The sequence below is a fragment of the Physeter macrocephalus genome, chromosome 2 (assembly GCF_002837175.3).
Source record: "Physeter macrocephalus isolate SW-GA chromosome 2, ASM283717v5, whole genome shotgun sequence".
Classification (NCBI taxonomy): Eukaryota; Metazoa; Chordata; class Mammalia; order Artiodactyla; family Physeteridae; genus Physeter; species Physeter macrocephalus.
The window spans coordinates 13612339-13636673 of NC_041215.1; the positions used below are offsets into that span (position 1 = coordinate 13612339).

General features: G+C 48.0%; 2 protein-coding genes across 5 annotated transcripts in view; both read right to left on the minus strand.

Annotated features, from left to right (window-relative positions):
* Positions 1-391: 391 nt before the first annotated feature.
* AKAP8 (A-kinase anchoring protein 8) lies at positions 392-18210 on the minus strand. 2 transcript variants are annotated; one of them, XM_028498925.2, is made up of 14 exons: positions 18079-18210; positions 15499-15537; positions 13830-13862; positions 13207-13301; positions 12080-12563; positions 11441-11570; positions 11147-11193; positions 9989-10022; positions 7969-8056; positions 6087-6228; positions 5626-5719; positions 5054-5184; positions 3559-3654; positions 392-2081 (listed from the first exon to the last, which is right to left on the minus strand). In XM_028498925.2, the coding sequence occupies exons 2-14, from the start codon at positions 15532-15534 to the stop codon at positions 1620-1622; spliced, it is 1872 nt and encodes a 623-aa protein (XP_028354726.1). In that variant the 5' UTR covers positions 15535-15537; positions 18079-18210; the 3' UTR covers positions 392-1619. The 2 variants fall into 2 exon arrangements, with proteins under 2 accessions (XP_028354726.1, XP_007101489.2); XM_007101427.4 differs by having other exon boundaries at positions 13025-13301; positions 18079-18209.
* A 278-nt stretch (positions 18211-18488) lies between these two features.
* The window catches only part of AKAP8L (A-kinase anchoring protein 8 like), a 28800-nt gene continuing 22953 nt past the window's right edge, over positions 18489-24335 (minus strand). For all 3 annotated transcript variants that reach the window (XM_007101428.3, XM_024134190.2, XM_028498942.2), the window contains 2 exons: positions 18989-19084; positions 18489-18873 (listed from right to left, as the gene is read on the minus strand). In XM_007101428.3, coding sequence (XP_007101490.1) covers positions 18559-18873; positions 18989-19084 — 411 coding nt within the window. In that variant the 3' untranslated portion in view covers positions 18489-18558. The remainder of the gene's footprint in view (positions 18874-18988; positions 19085-24335) is intronic.

Here is a 24335-nt window from a genome sequence, read left to right on the forward strand (position 1 = left end):
ATTCATGTCATTTCACACGGGGTGGGGTGGTGAGGGTGGTGGTGAAAGAACTTAATAGAAATTCAGATTCAATGGCAAGCCTTGTATTAATTTTACAAGAAAAGCAAGGGAATTCCCTGGGTGGTCCAGTGGTTAAAACTCTGCACTTCCACTCCTGAGGGCTTAGGTTCAATCCCTGGTTGGGGAACAGAGGTCCCGCGTGGTGTGGCCAAAAAGAAAAAAAAAAACAGTTTCATAGTTTTGTTATCCTTTTTCAGGCTACTGATGGTCAGTGCCACCATTTTGGCCTCAAGAGAACAAGCTTCAAACGGCATGCATAACCTGTGACTAAGCCACATCTGTGCAGTAAAAGGAACGATGTTTAGAAAAGATTCATAGGCACCAGTTTCTTCTTACTAAGCAGTTTATTTGTTTTTAGTTCTAACATTGACTTTTTCATAAATATTCATCTCACATCTCCAATAAGGCTCCTTGAGAGCAGTGCCCATATCTAATTTTTATCATGAATTAGCACCTGGTACACAACAGATGCTCATCAAGTATTCTTCTACCTCTTTCCTAACAATTTCCCACTGGCCAATGCTTCCCCAAATGTGACAGTTCAAAGGTTTATAGGAAAACAGACCCAGCAGTATCATTTCAAAAGGGAGGTATCTTTCAATTCTTTTGATTATATGAAAGTATAACTGTTGCTTACTACCCTTTAACACATGCTGGCTTTTCTTTCTTACAGAAACTTCCAAAGCAACAGTATTTATCTAAAATAAAATGTTTATTCATTTCCCACGGATAGTATCTATGTATAGCAATTTATACTGGTTTTCCATTCATGAGACATCAAATTTTCTTTTAAAATATATTTAAGTAGAAGTAACTCAATTTAAAGAAAAACAAAACCGAAAAAACCCTGAAGTAATGCAGAGGTGGAACACAAATGAGGTAAAACATTGTAAAGGTGATTCACCAAGGCCTAAAGATTGGGAAACAATGCCCTAGGCAAAGTGTTCCCATTCTTGAGGGGTAAGTAGGTATGCTTCCAATGGTGCAGGTGTGTCAGATTTCATCAGGCCTTTGAGAGTTCACTGATGTGACAGGATCAACATCACATGTTAACAAGATTCTGCTATATCTTGTGAAGGAGGACCACATACCATACAGTGTACCACAAAAGCAGAGATCAAAAACTGAAGCCAAAGCAAATTCTTGAAACTTAAAAAAAAATCCTTTATAAAGCAAGATATATCCTAGTATTGAACTGCTCCCAGACCAAAAAAATAATAAGGGGGGGTGGTGGTGGTGGTGGTGGTGCATTCAGCCACTGGCTGTATTTAATAAGGAAAGTGTCACCAAAATCTACTTATCCAACTTCTATTATTCCAACTACAGTGTAAAGAGAGATGTCTCAGCCGCTTGTGGGAATGTACAACTTCTGCAGCCTTCAAACCAAGGCAGAAAGCCACGCAACTCTTAAGCCTGTGAGGTACACTTTTCTGAAGGAAATGGCTGGGTCTCTTCACCAAAATAGTATTCCAGCATCATATACCCTAGTACTGCTTATAAACCAAAGAAGAAAGAACAATGCATTATATAACACATCCCCTGAAACAGGGAAAGGAGGATCATTCTGTGGGAATAGCATCTTTGGACTCTGCATCAGTTTGTTCCACTTCGGCTTCTGCAGCAGCTTGGACAGGAGCAGTGACTGTCAAGGTGCTTTCCGACACTGCTGCCAGGGTTTCCACTTCACCTCCAGCCTCAGCAGCTTCACCTCCAGCCTCTGCTTCAGTGTTGCCCTTCTCAGGTGCCATTCCACAGGGTGCCTCCACTTCCAGCAGCTCTCCAGGGTGGGGACCACTAGTGGTCTCAGCTGTGTCCATAGAGCCTTCCCCTTCCGCCAGCATTTCACTACTTTCCGGAGTAGGTGCTCCTTCCCCATCTACTGCCCTCACTGCTGCCGTAATCACCTCAGCTAAGACCTCGGCAGCTACCTCCTCCGGTGTCTCTTCCTTATCCTCACCTCCTAAATTGTCATCTCCTTCTATTTCTGGATCAACGGCTTCACTGGTGAAAGGATCTTCACCCTGGCCAAGAAGAGGAAACAGGTTAGTGCAGTCTAAAGAACTGTCCAAATGAGAGACTGAGGCTCAGGTTGCTGGGAGTTTATCTTTTAATAATGGGCAGAGTCAACAAGAGAAACCTTTTGTATCACACCAGGTGAGTCAACCCTACAGCTGCTCAAGAGCCTACAGACTCAGAAAAGACATCTCAGAAAAGCTTCACCAGTACTATTTTGCACTTATTATTCAAGCATGTAATGGTGAGGAAAGGTTTAAAAAGACCTAGGTTTTCTTAATTAAAGAAGAAAAAAAAGCCTCATTTTAACAGGAAGTTAAGGCTCTTTCTTAAGTTTCGATAAAGCACTCAGGCCAGGCATGAAGGTTATCCCCGTTTTACAGAGAAGGATATGAGACTTAAAGATCGTAACTTGCCAGGTCACACAGCTATTAAACATCAGTCAGGATTCAATCCAAGTGTGCCTCTCTCAGAAGCTGAATTTCTCATGAGCATATGCTAAAACTATGTCTAGTTTAGAAAAAGTAAACTAAACATTATCACTAGCAGATTAGAAAACGTGTTTTAAAATACGCGGTTTAGAGAGTTCCCCCGATGGCCTAGTGGTTAGGATTCTGGGCTTTCACTGCCATGGCCCGGGTTCAATACCTGGTTGGGGAACTGAGATCCCGGCAAGCCGCAAGGTGGGACCCAAAACAAAAACAAAGACACTTATTTAAAAGCTTGAGTCTACAGCTGACTCCAGGAACTTTAAGTCTGTTTAAGCCACAAAGTAAACACTGATCAGTTATGGTTCTTAAACCAGTTATTCAGATTCTATCCCTTTATAGTTGAAATGAACTGTCAAACACTGAAGCAGTTAATAACTGAGAGGAGGGCAAACACATCCTAGTCAGGTTATGCTGAATCTTAACTCCCAGCCCCAAACGCTGAAGTCATGGGGCTGAGCACTCAGCAAAATGTGCTTCCCAAGGAGGAACCAGAGACTCTTCCAACCAGACTCCTCTCGTACCCTCTTTGGGATTTTTTTATTACTCTGCTCCTGTTACTCCGTAGTATGGCACCACTGGCTCTTCCCTCCCCCTCGTTCCCCATCTCATTGCTGGTTGTCTCTGCCCGCAAAACCTTGTTTTAGCTTCTACCTGGACAATTATCATTTACTTTGGTTTGTTATTTTGTTTTGAAGCATCTCACCAGCGTTTTGCTTCGTATTTTATGGATAGTCAGGGTTTCTCATGGTGAGAGTCAGCACCATCGCACAGATTAATCAAGTAGGACCAAATTCCAGAGTTCCCAGGCAAGCAGTGAGTCTCGGGAAATGCGCAGTTGTGGAATCCCAAGCCCAATACATTCCAACATCTCTCAATTCTTCAAAAGACTCAGAAATGCCAAATACTGCACTCTGGATATAATTCCAAACCCACAGAGTTAGTTCATCCTCCATCTCAAAAGCTCTTCCCATCTACTGGACTCCTAAGCACAAACCTTGAGGTATTTTTCCAGCATCTTCACAATATGTCTGTTGTTCAAAACACTCTTAGCCACATGGAGACTTGTTTTCTTGAACTGTTCAGCAGCCAACTACAAAGGGAATCAAACATGGGCTTTTAAAAATGGCGTGCACAGAGGAGCATGAGAACAAATCAGCCTGGTTACGCTGAGCTGCTCTGAGATTAGTCCTATGCAGAGAGACAACTAACATCTTTCTTCACTAATGTAAGTCTCCAAATGCTAGGCTCCAATAATGAAAGAAAGAAGGCACTGGAGAGGCACCGGAACTGAGATTATGAAATAGTGCAGAAAAGTCTGATAGTCTCAAAAGACAAAAAAGCACAGGCACACGAATGATATACACTATGTGCACAAGCAAGGATGAAATAAGAACATTTACAGATCAGAAGCTATGTGGACTCAGTAGGGGAAAAGGGCAAGCTTTTTCTTTTCAGTTTTTTGAGTTTTATTGACTTTACAAGTAAATTCTAGAGCAAAAGTCTGAATGCTGCAACCATTTAACTGTTCTAGAGCTTGACACATTCATATGATAATCCCATATTTGTACAGTGGTTTCTGGCTTATCTTTTTTTTTTTTTTGCAGTACGCGGGCCTCTCACTGTTGTGGCCTCTCCCATTGCGGAGCACAGGCTCCGGACGCGCAGGCTCAGCAGCCATGGCTCACGGGCCCAGCCGCTCCGCAGCACGTGGGATCTTCCCGGACCGGGACACGAACCCGTGTCCCACGCATCAGCAGGCGGACTCCCAACCACTGCGCCACCAGGGAAGCCCTGGCTTATCTTTAATAATACCAGGAGACGGGTGGGCAGGTAGCTCCAATTTGGTAGTCAGGTAAACCAACGATAGATAGAGATGCTCAACCAGGGCTTGGCGAGCTACAGCCCACAGACCAAACGTGGCCACACCCATTCCTTTACTTATGGCCTGTGGCTGCTTTTGCCCATCAGCAGCAGACTTGAGGCGTTAGGCAGGCATTAGGCAGAGACCTGATGGCTTGCAAAGCTGAAAATATTTACAATTTGACCCTTTATTTAAAAAAAAAAAAAAAAATTGCCAACACCTTGAGCTAAACATTTAGCCTCAGGCCCCATCAGCTAGTAAGGATCAAACCAGTCCTTAGTCCTGGGTCCCCTAGGCCATTCTGCTCTGAGTGGCCCTCAAGCCTCATCTTATAAGAAATCCAGTTTTTCAGCAACTGGGGAATTTACCCGTGTGGTTTACAGAGAACATTCTCAACCCAGGAGAACTGCAGCTACTGGATTTAGTCAATCTTAAGCAACACATTTTTCTCACATTTTAATAGAAACTGGGGTGCATTTTACAACCACTTGATGAAATGATGAACTTGATGGTATATGGCAAAAGCCCCTAAAGATGTTAGCTTCCCCATAGGAGACAGAAAGTTCGGAACCCCTCCCACTGACAGCCAGGACTGCCTGCCCCACCCAGCGTCGGCGGGGGCACTCACCCGGCGGTTGTGATTGTGGTCGACAGAGTGCAGGTGCCGCTGGAGGAGCTGGGGCTGCGCAGGGATCAGCATGTCACAAGCCAGGCAGTGAGCAGCCTCTATTTTCTTGAAGAAGTGCTCCTGGCCAATCCCTGTTGACAAAACCCAAGTCTTGTGGGATCTGGGACAGCATGCAAGTGATGCTTTCTTCCCACTTACTCCCCATCAAGGCCCACATTTTCTCCCTGTAGACCCTCTCTAAGGATTCAGTTAGGACAGAATCTGAGACAGGCATCACCTGCCCTCCAGAAGGAGTATGGAGACAGACAAATGACCTCTACAACTGGCAACTTTATACTTAACTTTTCTCATTCTTCTGGTCCTTTCTCTTCATACAAAGGAGAAAAAAACATCAGAGTGCTTAATGTCACTCCAATAAGCTGCCTGTAGAGGTGTCATCTACAGTAGGCCACACTTGAAGGCTTCTTTCCCCTGCTAAGTGCCCCTTCCACTTGTCTTCACGTCACATTCTCAACCACCCCGAGCTGGGCTCCGTGATTTGGAAGAGCACACACCCCAGGATCACAACTCACCTTTGAAAGGATCTGGTTTTGGTTTTGTGCTTTCCTTTTCCATCAATTCCTGACGCCGCTTCTCAATTTTCTTATTCCTGTTTACAATGTATTCCTAGAGAGGTTGTGAGATGGCACCAAATGCAATGAGGAGAGGGTGACACATGTGGGTATTTTTCAACTGCACCAGAGGCAGCCCCCCAAGGGTGACTACCAAGCCCATGGGGGGCAGTGACAGCCTTATCTCAGCTGCTCCAAGGAAGGGAAGACAGCTATCAGAGCAGCTCCATGGGCAGAATTAGTGGGAACTACAATGACGGGAGCTCTCAGTTGTCCCTCTGACTTGGGGACTTGTACACTTATTCTGGAAAAAGAAATCTTGACCAAGTTTAGGCCTCTTATTTCCCTTCCCTTCTCTGTGAGGGATCTGACACTTGCAGGATCACTGGGAAATGCCGTGATGAAGGCCAAGCGTGATTTACCTGGAGGAACTCCACCGTCTTGTCGGGCAATTTGGTACTTATAAACCGCAGTGTCTCTTTGTGAAATTTGCTTTGAAGATGCTTCTGGATTTCTTCATCTTCGAAGCTACGAAACTTGCACACGGAACAGGCAAACTGAATCCTGGAGAAGGAAGACGAAAAGCAGTGATGCACAGATAACCAACTCATCTCTGCTTAGAACTGAAATGGAAATGGGAAAGCAATTTCTGAATTAAGTCTTCTGACTTGTCACAGGGTGTCAAGAGTAGCAGTTACCCCAAGTTTCCCCAACTTAAAAATGAGAGTTACAACCTTGCAAGTATTTCAGGAAAATGATTCACGTAGCACTTTACTACCTTACCACTCTTTCTGGTCCAAAGGCTCACAAGAGAACAGCCAAAGGTGGAGACTTTTCAGAACTGTGAACTCCCTAAGTCTCCAGCCCACTGCTCTGGGGGCCTAGTACCTAACTTCATAGCTTCTCAGATGTTTCCTTCTGCAGCCACTCAGAAGATACAAGGCAACCCCATTTAATACAACAGAGGAACTCCCGAAGACCTCACACAATTCAAAACTCACATAACCTAAGATCAATTCTCCAACGGGACTCAACGTAAAGACATCACAATTAAGTTCTATGAATGAAAACTGAGGTTTCTTGTGTGCTTTCAAAATCTCACCAAATGCATGCATGCTGTACGGCAAGGGGAGAGCACGCTACAGACCCCCAAACCCCCACAGTGGGGTGCTGCTTCCCTCAGCTCTGCTCCATTTGGGGTGTAATAGCACAGGCCCTGGGGCACTCAGGAGTCCTTCTCTGCCAACTCAGAGATCTGCTGGCCCCCAACGCCTGCCTTCTGATCTCTGGACAAGTGCCACAAGACACTCTTGCCTTTGCAGATACCCCCGAAAGAGGAGTGAAGAGGGAAATCTCCCAGGCCCTATGTGCAGGACTATCAGGAAGCTACCAAGGAAATACAGGGTTCCTACTTCCCTGCTGCGTCTTTACCTCCCCCATGACAAGTTCTCCAAGTTTCTTTGAGGATCTTCAGCCACTAGGGCAGTCTAAAAATTCCTTTAAAAAAGTCATCTCTGTTCCCATGTGGCATGAAAACAGATCTAATGTAGCTGTCATTTTATTCATCTGTTTAAAAACAAAAATTTCAGTGAATTCTGTAACACTTGGAACTCCTACTTTTCAGTTCATGGCTTTCCAGCCTCTACTGTTAGCTCTTTTGCGAAGCATTTCTTTGCACAGGGAAACCACGACCCTCATTTAAACCTCAAGGGCAAGGGTTCCCTTTCAAGTCATCAAGAGAACCTGTGCATAGAGACATAGCCACCTGTGGTCACGGGCCTCATCAACCACACACTCACATGGCCACCTGTGGTTTACGGGGAGAGGCGCATGGTGTGGTCACAGCAATGCCCTTTGGGGTTTGCACGTTTGCATTTTTTTCTATTTAGAGACAAAATCTTGAAGGTAGCAACTATACATATGTAATCGCCATGTCAAACTCCACAGGTGGTTTGGATTTATTTGGACAAGGCACCCAAAGCACCTTCCTGGCAGCTATGCTGAATGAACTTCACCTATCTGGGATGACAGACACAAGCCAAGGGGCAAGGGAACTCCTCACAGCCCTGCAGGAGGGCAATCAAGAGGGCCCCCAGCTGGGAATGTGAGGGCCACACAGACCCAGCAGCAAGAAAAAGATTCAGTGTGTTTCCCAAGTTTTGTCTCCATCGACCTGACTAGAATTTCATGACATACACCTGGAGCTAGAAGATCAAACCAGGCCCCCCTGCATTGTGGAGTGATGACAGATGAGCTCAGGGGAGTCTTGACAGTGCTCACCTCCCACCTCGCCTGCCTCCTCACCTGTCAGCTGCTCGGTCTCTCATCCTGTCTCTCCTCCTTTGCTTCTCCCTCCTCTTCTTCACTTCATCATCCTCATCGTCCTTCTCTCCTGAAACAGAAAAGTCCCTTCGAGACACTGAGGAGCTTGCAGAGGAGCTGAGCACCAGGGCCTTGATGGGGGCCACAGTTCGGCCACCATACCCCATGCCCTGCCACGGCCTCCACACGTGGCGGGGGCAGGACACCCTGAGGTACCGAAGGGCTGTCAAAGGCTCCCAACAGGGGTGGCTTTTGATGAGAACCCTCAGTAGTTCCCAGGGGAGTCACCTCACTCCCCCCATGGTCTGATAAGGCTGGCATGGGCCAGGGACATGGCCTGCCCATCCCACTCACACCATGGCCCACCTGCTCTCTCTGTCCTTCCCTATCTTGCTTTTCTAATCCAGCACCCTACGATTGGGTTTTCTCCCAATGTTACTTAAGGAGAGAGAGAAGCAATTCTTCCCAGATAAAGAGGCAGCAGCTGGAGGGCCTCAGAAAATAAAGCAAGCCACTCTACTGCCCTCCGTCCCACCTCTAGGTGGACCATGACAACTGTCCCACTGGCCTCCTCTGAACTAGGGCCTCAGCAGGTCTGACAATCCCTGGTGGCCCAAACTCTAGCTTCCACTCACAAAAACCGTCAATCTAGGGCTGTCCCAAGAATATGTGGGAAGCAATCCCAGAAATAAAAATGGGAAGAGACCAACTGGTCCTCCGTCCATCCCGTGGGGCCAGTGTGGGAGCTCCTCTGAGAGCTGTGCAGCCCAGAGTCCCAGCATGAGGCGAGGCCAGGCCAGGTCACCGCGGCTCAGGGCCAGGGCCAAACACTGAAAAAAGGTTGGATAAGCATCTGAACTGTAACCCCTACCCCTGATGCCAGTCACGAGACTGTCCCACGAAGATGGCGACCGGCGTGCGCTGCTCAGAAGCCTCTCAAAAGGGCGTGTGGGATTTTTGGCAAGAGATCACTGCCTGAAACTATTACTGCTGTTTAATAGCAAAGTCATCCCGGGTAGGTAGCAGGACCTGCGCGCAATAAACACGTCACCTTTGCTTTAGCATTTACCCCGCTGCATGAGCTGCAAAATGCTCTGTGTGGTCCCATTCTATAAACCTAACTGCCTCAATAAGCAGGGCAGGAGGACCTGAGAGGATTGGCTAAACCTGACCATATAAGAGAAGGAGCATCTAAGCCAGGGGCCTTCAGAATTTATGGGAGCAGAGTCACACAGGAGCCAGCCTGTGATTCTTAAGGGAAACCAGCTATGGACAGACCCATGGGAACAGGAAAAGAAACAAGTGGCTGCTTCTCCACGTCCCCCTGAAGGGCTTAACACTGCTCTGTTCTTGCTGCTTATTTTGGTCTCTTAGGTTTCCCTCACTCGAACTGGTGAGACCTGCTGAGCAGTGACTGCCTCTGGAGGATCTGGGCCTGAGTGTGCCCGACAGCCCCCCACCCCTTCCCGAGCTCCCCACCCAGGCAGGTGTCTGAACTCTGCCCCATGCCGTGCCAGTGTCCCCACCATAGAGGCTGAGAGCATGGCCCTGGCCTGGCAAGCAAGGGAACTGTGGACAGAATGAAGCCCGGGAGAAAACAGTACAGGGACCTGCATTGGCCAAGCGGGGAGCAGAGACGACAAGCTGGAGAGTGCCTTTTCTTTTCTGTCTTTCATTTCTGAGACTCTCCCTTCCCTACCACTGCGAGCTATTGCAGACACCCAGAGATGAGTTTCCCCCTGCCTCTGCCGCCTGCACTGAGTGAGGCAAACAGACCTGTTTCCAGCAAGTGTTGCTCCAAATACCAAGGTAAAGCCTCAGGGTGACTGGCATGGCCAAGGCCCACCTTGCAGCCATGGCCCCTCTTCTGCCCTGAGCCGCAAGCCCCTCCACCCAGGCCCTGGGTTTGCTCAGAAACCCAGCCCGCCTGGGCATTAGGCGGTGAGTGCAAGGTAGCTGGGCAGACACAGGAAAGCTCAAAGGGATGCTGGGTGATGCCTACCTCTCTGCCTCCCGGAGTCGAAGAATTCGTCCTCCTAAAAAGGCACAAAGTCAGACCGTGAGGTGGAATTTCTAGAACTCTCCACAACCAGCCCAGCACCCTGCCACCACCTGGTGGTCGCTGTGCCACCAGGAACACGCCCAAAATGTGTCAGGACAAGTCCCAGGGCCATGGGATGGAGCCTGAGTGTCCTCTCACTAGTCCTGGTTGCCTTCTGAGATTATGTGATGATGACTAACTTGCTTTTTTATTAAAGACACAGTCCAGCTTCTACCTCTGGCAAGTGCACAGTTCTGCACATGGGAAGACCAAGAGCCCATCCATCAACTGTGTTAAGCAACCTCAATTTGTAGGAAGCTAGTTCCTGCACTCTTTAATGAAAATGGGCTTTATGAAGTTTCCCAGCTACTTGTTTACATTATAACAAGCCAGGTATAGATAAAAACGACTCACCCAACTGAAAATTGAAACTGAGGCCATTCCTTAGACATTAAGCTAAAGATTAAATTAGCAATCAGCATATATGCAGAGATTTTCAGACTCAAGATCTAACCAACCTAGACATGAAGCAAGCCAAGACCCTCAGAAAAGTTGAAAATTCACTGTATCCTGCCCTTTCCTCCCCTTCCCCAAACTGGTCTGACCATCAGAAGCACCTGGATGAAGCCTTCATACACCCAGATTTCCAGGCCCTACCCCAGACCTGGATCAGAATTTGCAGGTGGCGAAGGCTTGCTCCCCAGGTGTTTGTGCACAGTCCTGGCTAAGAGCCAGCCTTCAACATCCATCTCCCATGACTGGTTTTGAGAGCTGAATGACAAGGATGCAGCTCAACACCAGCACAGAGCTGGCAGCAAATGAGTCTTTGGTGCTTGTTTGAAAGCCTCAGCCTACACAGCCGCTGCAGTTCCACGTGTATAGCTAGGCACATCACTGCGAGGACACAGGTATGGTTGGGGAGAGGGCTGGGAAGGTCTTCAAAAGAAGGATTGTTGCAAGTGGAAAACTAGCTGCAAATCTTGATTATTAAATCTACTCATGAGGTAGAGTTGAATCTACCACAGCAGCTGTTTCTGCCTCTTTGTAAGGAAGACACTAAAGTAAGGAAAAAATCCCACACTAGAGACACTGGAGGTTGATCAGTAAAGGCGAACTTACACCCCTGAATTCTTCATCTCCTGACCGGAAGTCACCAGCTCCATCATCTACCAGACACAAAGGAATAGGTAAAGTCAGCACCTCAGCAGCTGGCCCACTCCCTGTTTTCACCTCCCAAACTCACTGTCCAGAGTAACTGCGCTTGTCCTGACTACAGTGGGGATTGTGAGAGTGCAGGTGACACACACCGCCCTTGAGTTCCTGTGTGTCCCCTGTCCAGACAAGCAGGCAGAACACCAAGCGTGCAACTGACTCATCCTATACACAGCTGGGCCTACTGGCCCCAGGGCATACCGTTTTCAGAAAAATCTCCTTCACTGTCAGCCCGGGCTTGTTTGGTGTCTGGCTCATCGTAAATCTGCAACTGCTTCCGTTTCCTGCCCAAGCTATCTGGGCCGCAGCGATCAAACTCTCTCCGCCTAGGCTACAGACAAAAGCATATTCCAATGCGTCGCTTACTCGGTTGGTTAACATACCCCAGAGAAATGAAGAACAAAGAGGTTGTAAGATCAGAGAACAAGGACAGAAAAGGTCTTTTCAGAAAGCAAAGAAATACAACATGGTTGGACCCCCCCACCCCAACCAAAACACAAAAATTTTATGCTGAGTGAAAGAACCCAGACACAAAAGGCCAAGTATTATATGACTGCATTCATATGAAACGTCCAGAAGAAACAAATCTACAGAGACAGAAAGTACATTAGTGGCTGCCAGGGGCTGGGGGAGAGAACGGGGAATGACTGCTAATAACAGAGGTTTCTTTCTGGGATGATGGAAATGCTCTAAAATTACGTGGTGGTGAAGGATGCACAATTCTGTACATTTTTACTTAAAGTTGAAGTGCATTTTAAAATAAATATGAGTGAATCTTACAGACAAAGCTATTTAAAAAGAAAAACAAATAAGGCAGACGAGAACTTGGCAAGGGCATACCCGATCTCTCATCCGGGTCTGTGACCGGCCACATCCGTAGGGCATAGAGCTGTCATAACCACCTGCCCCCTGCATGCCCATCACGCCGAAGTCAGGGGCCATGGACTGGGAGAAGAGGGAAGGTGGAGGCCTGCTGGCAGAGGGGCCTCCCAGGCCCCGCCCACCCACATAGTTCATTTCTGTCCATGGAGCAGAAAGAGGCTCAGAAGAGGCTGCAGGTGGCATGAAGGGGTCGCTGCGCATAAAGGTGCCGGGGTTGCTCCGGTCCTGGAAGCGGCCCTGGCCTCGGCCCCGCATGAAGTCATCGAGGGAGCCCCGCTCACGGGCTGGGTCCCGGCAGTCACTGTACTGACCACCAAAGCCACCATTGCGGTCGGGCCCCAGGTCAAAGTCATAGTCGTAGCTGTAGCTGGGGCGGTAGGGATTGTGCTCGGGCAGGCAAGGCCTGGAATCGTAGGACTCGAACGACTGGAAGCGGAAGGAGCTGCAAAGAAAGCACAACCCATCACCACACTGTCCGGGCACAACCTCAACGCCTCCTGCAAAGCTGACTTCCCTACATTCAGAACAGCAAAGCCAAACCACCACGCATCCCTCCTAAACGCTCAGAAAATAAAACAGACCAAAATCCCTTTCAAACACTGTTGAAAAGGGGCATGAAGACCTGGCCAGGGCTTGGGGAGGAATGGGGAGAGTCTGCTAGGCGCCTGATGCAGAAATAAGAAGTCTGGCATAGTTTAGCTAACAGTCATGCCCTAAGCCCCACCACTCAAGAAACCATTAAGTCCTACTACATGCCTCGGCCCCAACAATGGCTCAATTTATCTATCCTACACTCAGGAGGGAGCTGCGGAAGAGCCCTCCCTGGAAGAGCAGGTGCCCACTCCCATCTACACAAAGCTGGGCACGCGGGATCCCCCGGGAAGGGCTCAGGTCTATAATCACCTCTCCCGGTCCTGCATGCCCTCCCCACTGCCGCTGCTCCCGCCCCTGCCTCCTTCCTTGGACATCATGTCCAAACGCTGGTTGATCTTGGCAATGAGGGAGTCGGAATTGTCGGTGCACGGCTCTGGGCCATAAGAAGCCATATGCATGGCAGGGCCCCCAGGTGCCAGGCCATCACTGGCCTTGGTGGCCTCCCATGAGGCTGGGCCGTAGCTGTAGGTTGCTCCTGTGGTGACGCTGGTGTTCTGGGCACCATAATAATTGTAGTTTTCATAACCTGACAGGGAAGAAAAACTAAATCAGATCTCAGCAGCCACAAGGCCAGCCCATGGTGGACAAGTCTGGGGAGGAGCACCCACTGCCCACGGAGAAGGAAAAGGGTCATGGGTCCAAGTGCTTCTGGCATTACCCCAACACTGCACAAGTCATCAGCCAAGAGGCAGCAAGAGGAGGGCAGGGGCACGGCCTCAACTCTGAGCAGTGGGTTTTCTATACCAGATCCTAAGACTTGCTTCTCATCCAAAGCAAGAGAGCCCAGGAGCCAGCAGTTGGGACTACTGACGGACCCACCAAAGAGCTGCTGCTCCCAGAATACAACCACAACTCTCCCCACCCCCCATCTCCAGCAAGTTCCCCTGGAGGCCTGCGCCCCCAGCCTTCCTCAACACCTCAGGCCCAGTCTGTTGAGCCTCAGAACAGCTGTGAGCACATCTAGGAGAGGTGTTGTGGATCCCTGCACCCCAGCCTCTCCAGGTAGCTGATCGGAGGCCCACTCACCCACCCACGGACCCCCAGAAGGGCCTACCTTGCCAATTGGCCACACCAGTTCCATATGCACCTTAGAAGAAACAAAAACATACAAGAGTTTTGTTTGCAAAACAAAGACATCTGAGACACATCCCCTCCCCCCACCACAGCCAGGATGCTGTGCACAGGCCAGGGCTGAGGGTGGCTATGTCAGTGCTCCAGGAGGCACCCCTGGCTGCCCATTATGGCCAGGAAAGGCTGCAGTCCACTAGCTGTAAAACTCGTTTCCTACAGAGCACTCAGCAGAGCACAGTCAGGGCTTCTCTCCTAAGCAAGCCTGATCTCCTCCATTAGGGCAACAGAAAGGACACAGCAGCCTTTTTCCAGGAAGCTTGTCCAGCGTGGGCCACCAGCCAAGAGGCCACCCAGGCCAGGTCCCTAGGTAGAGAGCCCTTCTAAAGTGCCAGTTCTCACCAGGAGCCAGAACTAAGGCACTGCCAACAGCACGGAGAGTGCACTGGTGGAAAATCATGTCCCTAACTCAACTGAGCAAGGGGTCGTCGTGTGCCTGAATAACACAGAAGACCTCCTCCTGGGAAACTCAGTGATGGGCAGAAAAGTCACCCTGCTCCCAGTGGTGCTAGGGCCAAGCTCCAGGCTCAGAAAACAAAGTAAACCCTTACCCCATCCCCTGGAACAGATGCTGGCAAAAAGGAGAAAACCTCGCCCACCAAAGAGCACATGCTGGTACTTCAAACACACTTAGCACCATGATATAGACTCATAAGCAGGGTCAGCAAACAGGCCAAATCTAGACCATAGCCCAGTTTTTGTAGGGCCTGCAAGCTCTAAGAATGGGTTTTATGTTTTAAAATTGTCAGGAAAGAAAAAAAAACATAAAAGAATACTTCATCACATACGAATTTTGACAAAAGACACATCATTCACACATTTGTCAAAACTCATAGAACTGGAGCTTCCCTGGTGGCGCAGTGGTTGAGCGTCCGCCTGCCGATGCAGGGGACGCGGGTTCGTGCCCCGGCCTGGGAGGATCCCACATGCCGCGGAGCGGCTAGGCCCGTGAGCCATGGCCGCTGGGCCTGCGCGTCTGGAGCCTGTGCTCTGCAACGGGAGACGCCACGGCAGAGAGAGGCCCGCGTACCGCAAAAAAAAAAAACCAAACAAACAAAAAAAAACTCATAGAACTGTATAACAGAGTGAACGTTAATATAAACTCTAGGCTACAATTAATAACAATACATCAACATTGGCTTATAAATTGTTAACATATAAGGGAACTGTACTGGGGTGAAGGTAGGGAGAGTGTATGGAATTCTATGTACTATCTGCTCAATCCTACAAATCTAAAGCTACTAAAAAATAAAGTCTATTAATTATAAAAATCTTTAGTTATACCCTCAGCTATTAACTTAGAATTAAACAACAAAAGTTGTTAAATAAAAAGACTATTCCACAACACATGAAAATCATACGATATGCAAATTCCAGTGTCTTTAAGTAAATATTATCGGCACACAGTCCTACCTACTTGTTTATAAACTATCTATGGTGGCTTTTGCACTACAGAGACCATGTAGCCTGCAAAGCCCCCCAAAATTTACTATCTGGCCCTTGACAAAAAAGGTTTCCTGGTCCCAGCTATGTCACACAGGTGCTGGGGGGTGGGTAGCCCATGCCTCCCTGAAAAGCAGGTCCATCCCACTTACCCTGGGTGTTGGTAGGTCCAGCACTCCATGCCCCATAGCCTGTGAACAGAAGACCTGTGAGTTAGGGTCATATTTGTCATACCAGAGAACAAGTGCTTCTGAGATGCTCTGAGGAACATAAAGGAATCTCCTTGAAGGAGTTCAGTGCCAGCCTTACAAGGAGGCAGCACAACCACAACAATGTCTCCTTAAAAGTCATCCCACAGCTGGGTTTTGCATTATCACACTCCACCTGCCTGAGGTCAAAGCAGAAAAAAGAGGAGGTGGATGGGCTGCCGGGACAGTTCTGTCCATTGCTTGATGAGGGACCTTGACCTAAGTCTCAAAACGCAGCTGAGGAAGACACAGAACCAGCCACCAGCTAGCTCATCATTAGGACACAGTCCCCGCCCTCCCCCCCCCGGCCCCAAGCAGCCGTAAGTACCCCACAACTGAGAACAAACTTCGAAAATTTGGAGACAACAGCTGTGCCCCTCTAGGCCTCGCTTCTGTGCGACTCTGAACCGTCCAGTGCTCCGCTGGGCCTTGAAGTCCCAGGCATCAGCCCGGCCCTAAGGCGTCCGTCCGACTGCGCTCCTCTCTGTGGCCGCACCCTCTGCCCCTCCAGACTTTCCCATGACAGCATCTGTCTGGCCCCGCTTCACCTGTGTCCCTGGAGCCTGGCACAGCGCTGGGCACGGGCAACCATTCATACCTGTCAAACGACTTCATCTTTACACAGCCTCCTCTCTCTCAAATACATCCTTTCTCTCCTACCAGGACAACCCAAACCACTGAGTGCCTACTGTATGCTGACACATGACGGGCACTCAGCACACATTAGTTGGTGACCCCAAATGACATTCAGAGATGATGTGGGAGCTAAGGCTCAGAGGTTAGGGGACTCGATCCGAAGTCACCCTGCTGAAGGTTACGATCTCCCCATGTCAATCTGTGCAGCAGAAAGGCAGAGTAGTGATTCTAACAGCAACTGACCAACTGTGGGGCACTGGTCTAACTAAGGGGCATGTGGTATTCACATAACCTCACAATGACCCTTGAGATAGGTACTACTTATTCTGTTGTACAGAATAAGCTCCAGAGGATAAGTCACTTGCCCAAGAACATGGAGCTGAGGAGAAGAACAAGGACCTGGACCCAGATCGAGGTGCCTCCTATGGCCAAAGAGTAACTCTTAAGCCTCAACAAATCTTAGGAAATAACTCTAGACGGAAAAGCTACAGAAGGATTCAGGGAGGCCGCTGCATCTAAACCAAGCCTGAAAAGGTTTTTAGTAGGTAGGAAGATGGGTGGGGGGGGGACCTCTCCAAGCTAAGGGCATGCATAAAGCAGGATTACTACTAGCTGAAAAATCTGGTAGGGAGGCAGGTAAAGAAGAGTGAGATCCAGTCACACTGCAGAAAAGACACGAGTACCAGGTAGAGCCACAAGCACACCATGCACCTCAGGACCTCTCTGCTTCTCTGCAATTCCTGCTGCTGGCCTCCTGCTAATGCTGCCACCTTTCAAAACATGCGCCTTCGCTGCGGCAGCCATGATCAGATCGCTAGCTTCTCGAACCTCATATACCTGAATACGGATCTGCGCCGGGTCAAGCCCAACCCTGCATATTCCAACTGTTCCCTGCGGGCAAACGCGGCTTCCAGCATAGAGCAAAGGCCTCCCAGGAGGCTCAGATTCCAAAGACTGAGAGCAGATCGCCAGAGAAGGTCCGTTCTGCCGCAGGCCCTGAAACCCAAGTGGGTAAGGGCACGTTCCCTCTCACACAGCCCCTCTGGCTTCTCCAGGACACCACAAAGGACTGCCTTAAGGAAAGCCCCCCAATCTGTCACGACCCCAGAGCTCATCGGGTTTCCAAGCTTTGACCAAGATAGCCGGCATCTGACCCTCAAATGTGTCGTCCCAGATCTGCACGAGCTAGGTCCGCGGTAGGCGCCCAGTGAGGATAACCACTGCAGAGGCCGCACTAGGCCCCGCTGCTCTCCACCGCGGGCCTGGCGGGGTCCAAACCTGCGCCGCCCATACGGCTTCCGGGACCGGCGCCCCAGGTCACGTGTGCCGCACGGAGGCCCCAGCCAAGCCCCGCAGGTCCCCGGACAGGCCCGACGGCCCGAAAAGAGGCAGCGGTTCCGCCTCGGCCCCCGGCCGAAGACCCCGGGCCCCACAAACTCGCGCCATAGCTCCGCCCCCCGGCGCCGCCATTTTGTGGCGTCTTCCAAAAGGGACAGCAAGCCTGCTAGCGGCGAGGATCTGCAGGGCCCGGCCGACACCGCCGAGATTAAAGAACTGAAACTACCCCAACCGCCTGAGGCGCCCCCCGAAACCCGCCGCAGCGTCGGCACGCCGAAATCAGCCAACTTCCTCAGGCCCTGTCGGCCAATCCGCACGCAGCGCCCCGGGAGCGACGGGGCCGAGATCCAATAAGCTGCGCGCGCGCGCCCCAGCCGCCTCGCCGCAGGGCCGGACTGCGGTAACCGCGCTCGCGTGTAGTCCCCGGCCCGCAGCCCTCTGCGCGGCGGCGGCACTGCCGCCCGGGCACCATCTGCCGGTCCCACCCCGCACTGAGCTGCCCACACTAACCTCCGTAGCCCTGCTCCATCTCTTCAGCTCGGCCCGCCAGCAGCTCCTTTTTCTAAGCTACCACAGGACGCATGCGCTCAACGCACTTCCCGCCGTCCTCTACTGGTAGACCAGACGCATGTGTCACCCCTTCCACGGGTTACCATTGGCTGGAGTTCACAGCACGACCGCCCTTACCACCCCAGCTGGCCTTCCGGTTGTTGTGGATCGGTGTTCACAGCACCCTGGGAGTTTTGGTCCGGACCGCGGTGCCTCGCTGCTAGCAGGCGTATCCCTTCTCCTCCCCGCCAGTGCGCAGGCGCAACCCACCCTTCCCGGGCCCCACCCGCAGGTACACACAGCCCAGCGGCTAGGTCCCGACACCCGCCCACGGGGACCGCGCCGTACAAAGACAAAAGAGGAAGAGATGAGATGGGAAAAACTTTATTAGACTCGGCTTCCAGCCTCGGCCACAAGGGCCCCGCCCGCCCCGGGCCCGAGTCATGGAGCGCCCCCCCCGCCCTCCTCGTCGTCGTCATCAGCCTCCACGTCCAGGCCCGGGATGCCTCGGATCTGGCGCTCCAGCGCACCGCCCAGTAGGGGCACGGCCGCCTCCTCGTCCTCCTCGGGGGGCGGCGGTGGGGGCGGGGACGCGGCCCCGGGGGCCGGCTCCGGGGGCACTGGGGGCTGCGCCGGCGCGCCCTCTGCACCCTCCGCCCCTGCCGCTTCGACCAGCGCCCCCTCATCCAGGGCACCGCCCTCGGCCTCTTCCTGTTCCTTCTCCTCCTCCGGGCTGTCGGTGAAAGGGTTCTCGCCCTGCGGAGAGGGGCGCGATACTGAAGAAAGGGAGGACCCGCGGGGCAGGGGCAGGGGCCGGGACCGGGACCAGGGGCTGGGGACGGGGCCGGCATGCCAGGGGCGTGCAGCTCACCTTCAGATAGCGCTCCAGCTTCTTGCTGATTAGCTTGTTGTTGAGGATGCTGCGAGCCACCATGAGCGAGGACTTCTTAGACTGCTCCATCATGAGCTGCGGGCAAGGCAGGCAGGGCTGCAGAGGCTGCCCCAGGTACCCAAAAGCCCCCCACCCCACCGGATCGGGCAGAGACCACTCACACCCGCACACCTCTCCACCTCCACCTCCACCTCGGGGCCCAGCACCGCCAATGACTACTACAAGATTGCGTAGTTCTATAAGCGTACACCCTTCGGTACAAGCGTGGGTCCACTCTACAAGCATGGAGCCACTACCCGATTTGATCTTTGCTCAAATGCTCCATCTTTCCATACCATACTTACTGTATGTAACTGATTACAGACATATGTCTTTACAGCTGACTGCAGAAATCTGATTTGCTTAGTTAAAAATTATAAGCAGTGAACAAATAAAAAAACCAAATGTGCAACTCCTAACAAGGGGACAAATGCCCTAAAATGCACAGAACTCTTTAGGGTAAACAGGGAGGATATAAAAGCAGGAATACGAATGTCAAACAGTATATTTTAGTGATAAACATCCTTTTAATCCACAGGATTCCCAGGAGGAAGAATTATACCCCCAAATGTAAAGGTTGAAAAGAGACACTTATACTCTGTTGGTGAGAGGCTCAACTGTTTATTTTCTGGAAATCAGTTTGATAGAATATATCAAAAATAAAAATTTCTCAGTAATTCCTTCCCGGAGTCTAGCCTAAGTTTAAAATTGGAAACATGCATGCACACTGGTTGCAGTAGTGAAAAACTGGAAAGCACCTTAATGTTCTTCAGTGGAGAAGTGGTTAAGTAAATCAGACATTCAAAAGAACACCATGCGGTCCTTAAAGTAGGGCTCATCTCTCCCCTGGCATAAGAAAGATGTGTGATGGGACGGTGTGCATAGCATGCCAGAGCCTTTCCCTCCGGGAGGATTTATACCAAAATGCTACATGATTTTCTCGGTGGTGAGAATGAAGGCAACTTTTACTTCCATCATTAATGCAAGTAATGGTAATGCAAGTATAAAGCCATAAACAGGAAAAACAGGTAAAGCTATTTTTGGAGGGGTGGGGAAGCTGATCTCCAGGACCTCTACTCTACCCTAGCCACTCTATTATCACATTTCAGAAAATCATCTCACTTTCTGTTTCTACTCCCTTTCCCCACCTTCATCTTTTTTCCCTTACATATTTTTCTCTACTACTTGGGGAAAATATTAATAGCCCTCATGCATACTGAAAATGAAACAAGTTAAGATACACAAAAGAAAACTGCCTACATATTGGTTTGTCCTGGTGGGATAATTGGTTCCAGTCGCAGGTGTAGTTGTGGGTACTTTAAGGTTTGGCACACTTACAACGCTGTAGTAGAAATAGATATCCCATGGATATTACACGTTAAACTATGTGTTATCTGCAGAACACCCAGTCTCAATGTGCACACTGCTGACTGCAGCTACAGACGTGTTCCTTTAGCTGTGACCCAATACTCTGGATAAGAGCAAAAATGGTTCACATTCCATTATTTATAAAGTTACCTGCTGTTTGCTTTATTTTTGCTACACTCATTATATTTGCATTTAAATGTTTTAGGCAACTTAAGAACGAATGTACAAGATGCAGTAAAAATGAATTGCTTGGGCTTCCCTGGTGGCGCAGTGGTTAAGAATCCACCTGCCAATGCAGGGGACACGGGTTTGAGCCCTGGTCCGGGAAGATCCCACATGCCGTGGAGCAACTAAACCCATGCACCCCAACTACTGAGCCTGCGCTCTAGAGCCCATGAGCCACAACTACCAAAGCCCATGAGCCTAGAGCCCGTGCTCCACAACGAGAAGCCACTGCAATGGGAAGCCCACGCACCGCAACGAAGAGCAGCCCCTGCTCGCCGCAACTAGAGAAAGCCCGCGTGCAGCAATGAAGACCCAACACAGCCAAAAATAAATAAATAAAAATTAAAAAAAAAAAAAAAAAAAAGAATTGCTTGATATCCATTACTTCATGTATATCAAGCACAGCAGTAAAACAAAAAACCCATATATTTAATTTTTTCTTAGTTCTTTTTTGCTTTTGTGATTTTTTTTTGATGCTTGACTAACATGCACGTGCTGTAAAAATAGTTAACATGGAACTAACTTGAGATGATGGCTTTGTTTAATGTCTTATGAGATTTTCATGAACAATTCAAGCATAATTGTTAAGAACGTGTATTAAGTTCATGTTAAATGGAAAAAAAGTTTTATGAACAGAAAAAAAAAAAAGATGCACAATTAGGATACTATTCTCACTCGCCAATACATTATCCTCCTCCCTTTAGGTGCACAGATGGACACACCAGAATGTCTCCCACCTGAGGCACACTTACAATGTTTTCAGATTTTTGCTACAACAACCGTATACCACATACTAGCAGACCTTATAAGAAATACCAAAGGAGGTTCTTCAAGCAGAAAGGAAGTGATCCCAGACAATAATGCAAATCCACATGAAAGAACAATAAACTAATTATGTAATTACAAAAAACACTACAACTGCAATATGTTTTCCTCTCTTAACTGGTTTAAAAAGGGGTTGTATAAAACTATACATATATTTAAATATTAAAAATATATATAGTTCTAAATATATATAAATAATTGTATTGTTTGGCCTGTAACAGAGAAATGTAATATATTTGCCAATGATGGCACAAAGAAGGTTGGGGGAGTAAAACTGTATTGGGCTAACAAGGAATTGACTATAGATGGTAATTTCAATCCACAGGAAGAATTCAAATGAAGAGAACCAGTAATGAGCAATAAGAAGGCCAATATAACCAAAACTAAAAATATGTAACTGCTCTCCTTTCTTCTGTCAGCTTCCTTAAAAGACAAATTATATAAAGTAATAATTACATTGTATTACATTATTGGGTTTGTACCACATACAGATGTACTACTTTACATAACAAAAACCTCCTATGTAAAGAGGTACACAGGAGTAACTTAATCTCACTGAAATTAAGTTATTGTGTCTAAAGGAAAACTTAAAAAGTTAATATGTATAAGGTAAGGCCTAGAGAAACCACTAAGAAAATAATGCCCCAAAATGCAGTGCAAAAAAACCATTAAAGAAAATTAAATGTTATACTAAAGAAATACTTAATACAAAGAAAGCAGTAAAGCGTGAATAGAACCATGTAAATCTAATAATATCAACAATAATGTTAAATATGAATGAATTAAACAATCCAGTCAAAAGGCAGAGACTGTCAAACTGGATAGAAAAACAAGATCAAATTATATGCTCTGGGCTTCCCTGGTGGCGCGGTGGTTGCGCGTCCGCCTGCCGATGCAGGGGAATCGGGTTCGCGCCCCGGTCTGGGAGGATCCCACGTGCCGCGGAGCGGCTGGGCCCGTGAGCCATGGCCGCTGAGCCTGCGCGTCCGGAGCCTGTGCTCCGCAACGGGAGAGGCCACAACAGAGGGAGGCCCGCATACCACAAAAAAAAAAAAAAAAAATTATATGCTCTTCATAGGAGATACACTTTAGATCCAAATAGATTCAATAAATAGAAAAGGATGGGAAAAGATAAACAATCATCAACCATAAGAAAAATGAACTGGCTATACTAATAGCAGACAAAATACAGTGTTAAAACAAAAAATGGTACTACGACAGAAAGGGACATTTTATAAGGATAAAGGGTCACTCCATCAGGAGGATATAACAATTATAAGTATAGATGCACCTAACAACAGACCACCAAAATACATAAGACAAAAATCGAAAGAAATAAAGGGAGAAACAGACAATTCAACAATAGCTGGAGATACCAATATCCCACTGTCAATAATGCATAGAACAACTTGGCAGAAGATCAACAAGGAAATAAAAGGCTTGAACAACACTATAAAACCAAACAAGCATAACAGGTATCTATAGAACACTCCACACAGCAAGAGCAGAAAATCCATTTGAAAATCTTCTCAAATGCACAAGGCACAGCATAGGTCATACACTAGGCCATAGAACAAACTGCAGTAAATTAAAAGGACTGAAATAATAGAATGTATATTCTCTGACCACACTGAATGAAATTAGAAATCAGTAACAGAAAGGAATTTGGGAAATTCAGAAATATGTGAAAATTAAATGCTGAATAACTAGTGGGTCTAAGAAAAAGAAATCAGAGGGAAATTAGAAAATAACTTGAGTGAAAATGAGGACGTGACATGCCAAAAGTTATGGGATACAGTGAAAGCAGTACTCAGAGAAAAAATTATAACTATAAATGCCTACATTAAAATAGAAAAAACCCTAAGCAAGCAAATATTAGAGTAGAAATTAATGAAACAGAAAAACAGAAGAGAAAAAAAAAAAATCAATGAAGCCATAAGTTTGTTCTTTTTAAAGATCAACAAAATTAACAAACCTTAACAAGACTGACCAAGAAAAAAACAAGACTCAAATTACAGCAGTCAAAAATGAAAGAAGGGGACTACTGACATTACAGAAATAAAAAGGATTATAATGGAACACTAGAAATAAATGTATGCTAATAAACTGGATAATAGATGAAACGGAAATATTTCTAGAGAGACACAAACTACTGAAACTGACTCAAGAAGAAATAGAGGGAATAATTCCCTGGTGTTCCAGTGGTTAGGACCACTCAGCACCTTCACTGCCGGAGCCCAGGTTCAATCCCTGGCCCGGGAAGTAAGGTCTTGAAAGATGCGTGGCGCAGCCAAAGAAAGAAGAAGAAGATATAGAAAATCTTAATAGACCAATAACAAGTAAAGAAATAGAATTAGCAATGAAAAAAAAGCAGCTACCCACAAAGAAAAGCCCAGGTCCAGATGGCTTCAGGGGCAAATTCTACCAATTTAATACCACTTCTTCACATACTTCCAAACAACAGGAGGGAAAACTTCCCAACTCATTTTTTGAGGCCAGTATTACTTTGATACCAAAACCAAAGACATCACAAAAAAACACAGATGAATTATCTCTTATGAATACAGATGCAATAATTCTCAACAAAACATCAGCAAAGCCAATCCAACAACATATAAAAAAATTATACACCATGACCACGAGGATTCTTCCCAGGAACACCAAGAATGGGCTAACAACCCAAGTCAATGTAATATACCATACCAAAAGAATAAAAAACAAAAACCACATGAGCATCTCAATAAATGCATAAAAAGCATTTGACAAAATCCAATACCCTTCCAGAATAAAAACACTCAACAAGATACGAATAGAAGGGAATTCAGCAACCAGATAAAGGGCACCTATGAAAAATCCACAGCTAACATCA

Excerpts from the sequence above, each read along its gene's own strand:
- AKAP8 (XM_007101427.4), bottom strand. Across the intron at positions 13,302-13,829 it reads TGGTGTGGCCAATTGGCAAG|GTTATGAAAACTACAATTAT; the intron begins GTAGGCCCTTCT and ends CTTCCCTGTCAG. Across the intron at positions 5,720-6,086 it reads AGACGGTGGAGTTCCTCCAG|GAATACATTGTAAACAGGAA; the intron begins GTAAATCACGCT and ends CAACCTCTCTAG.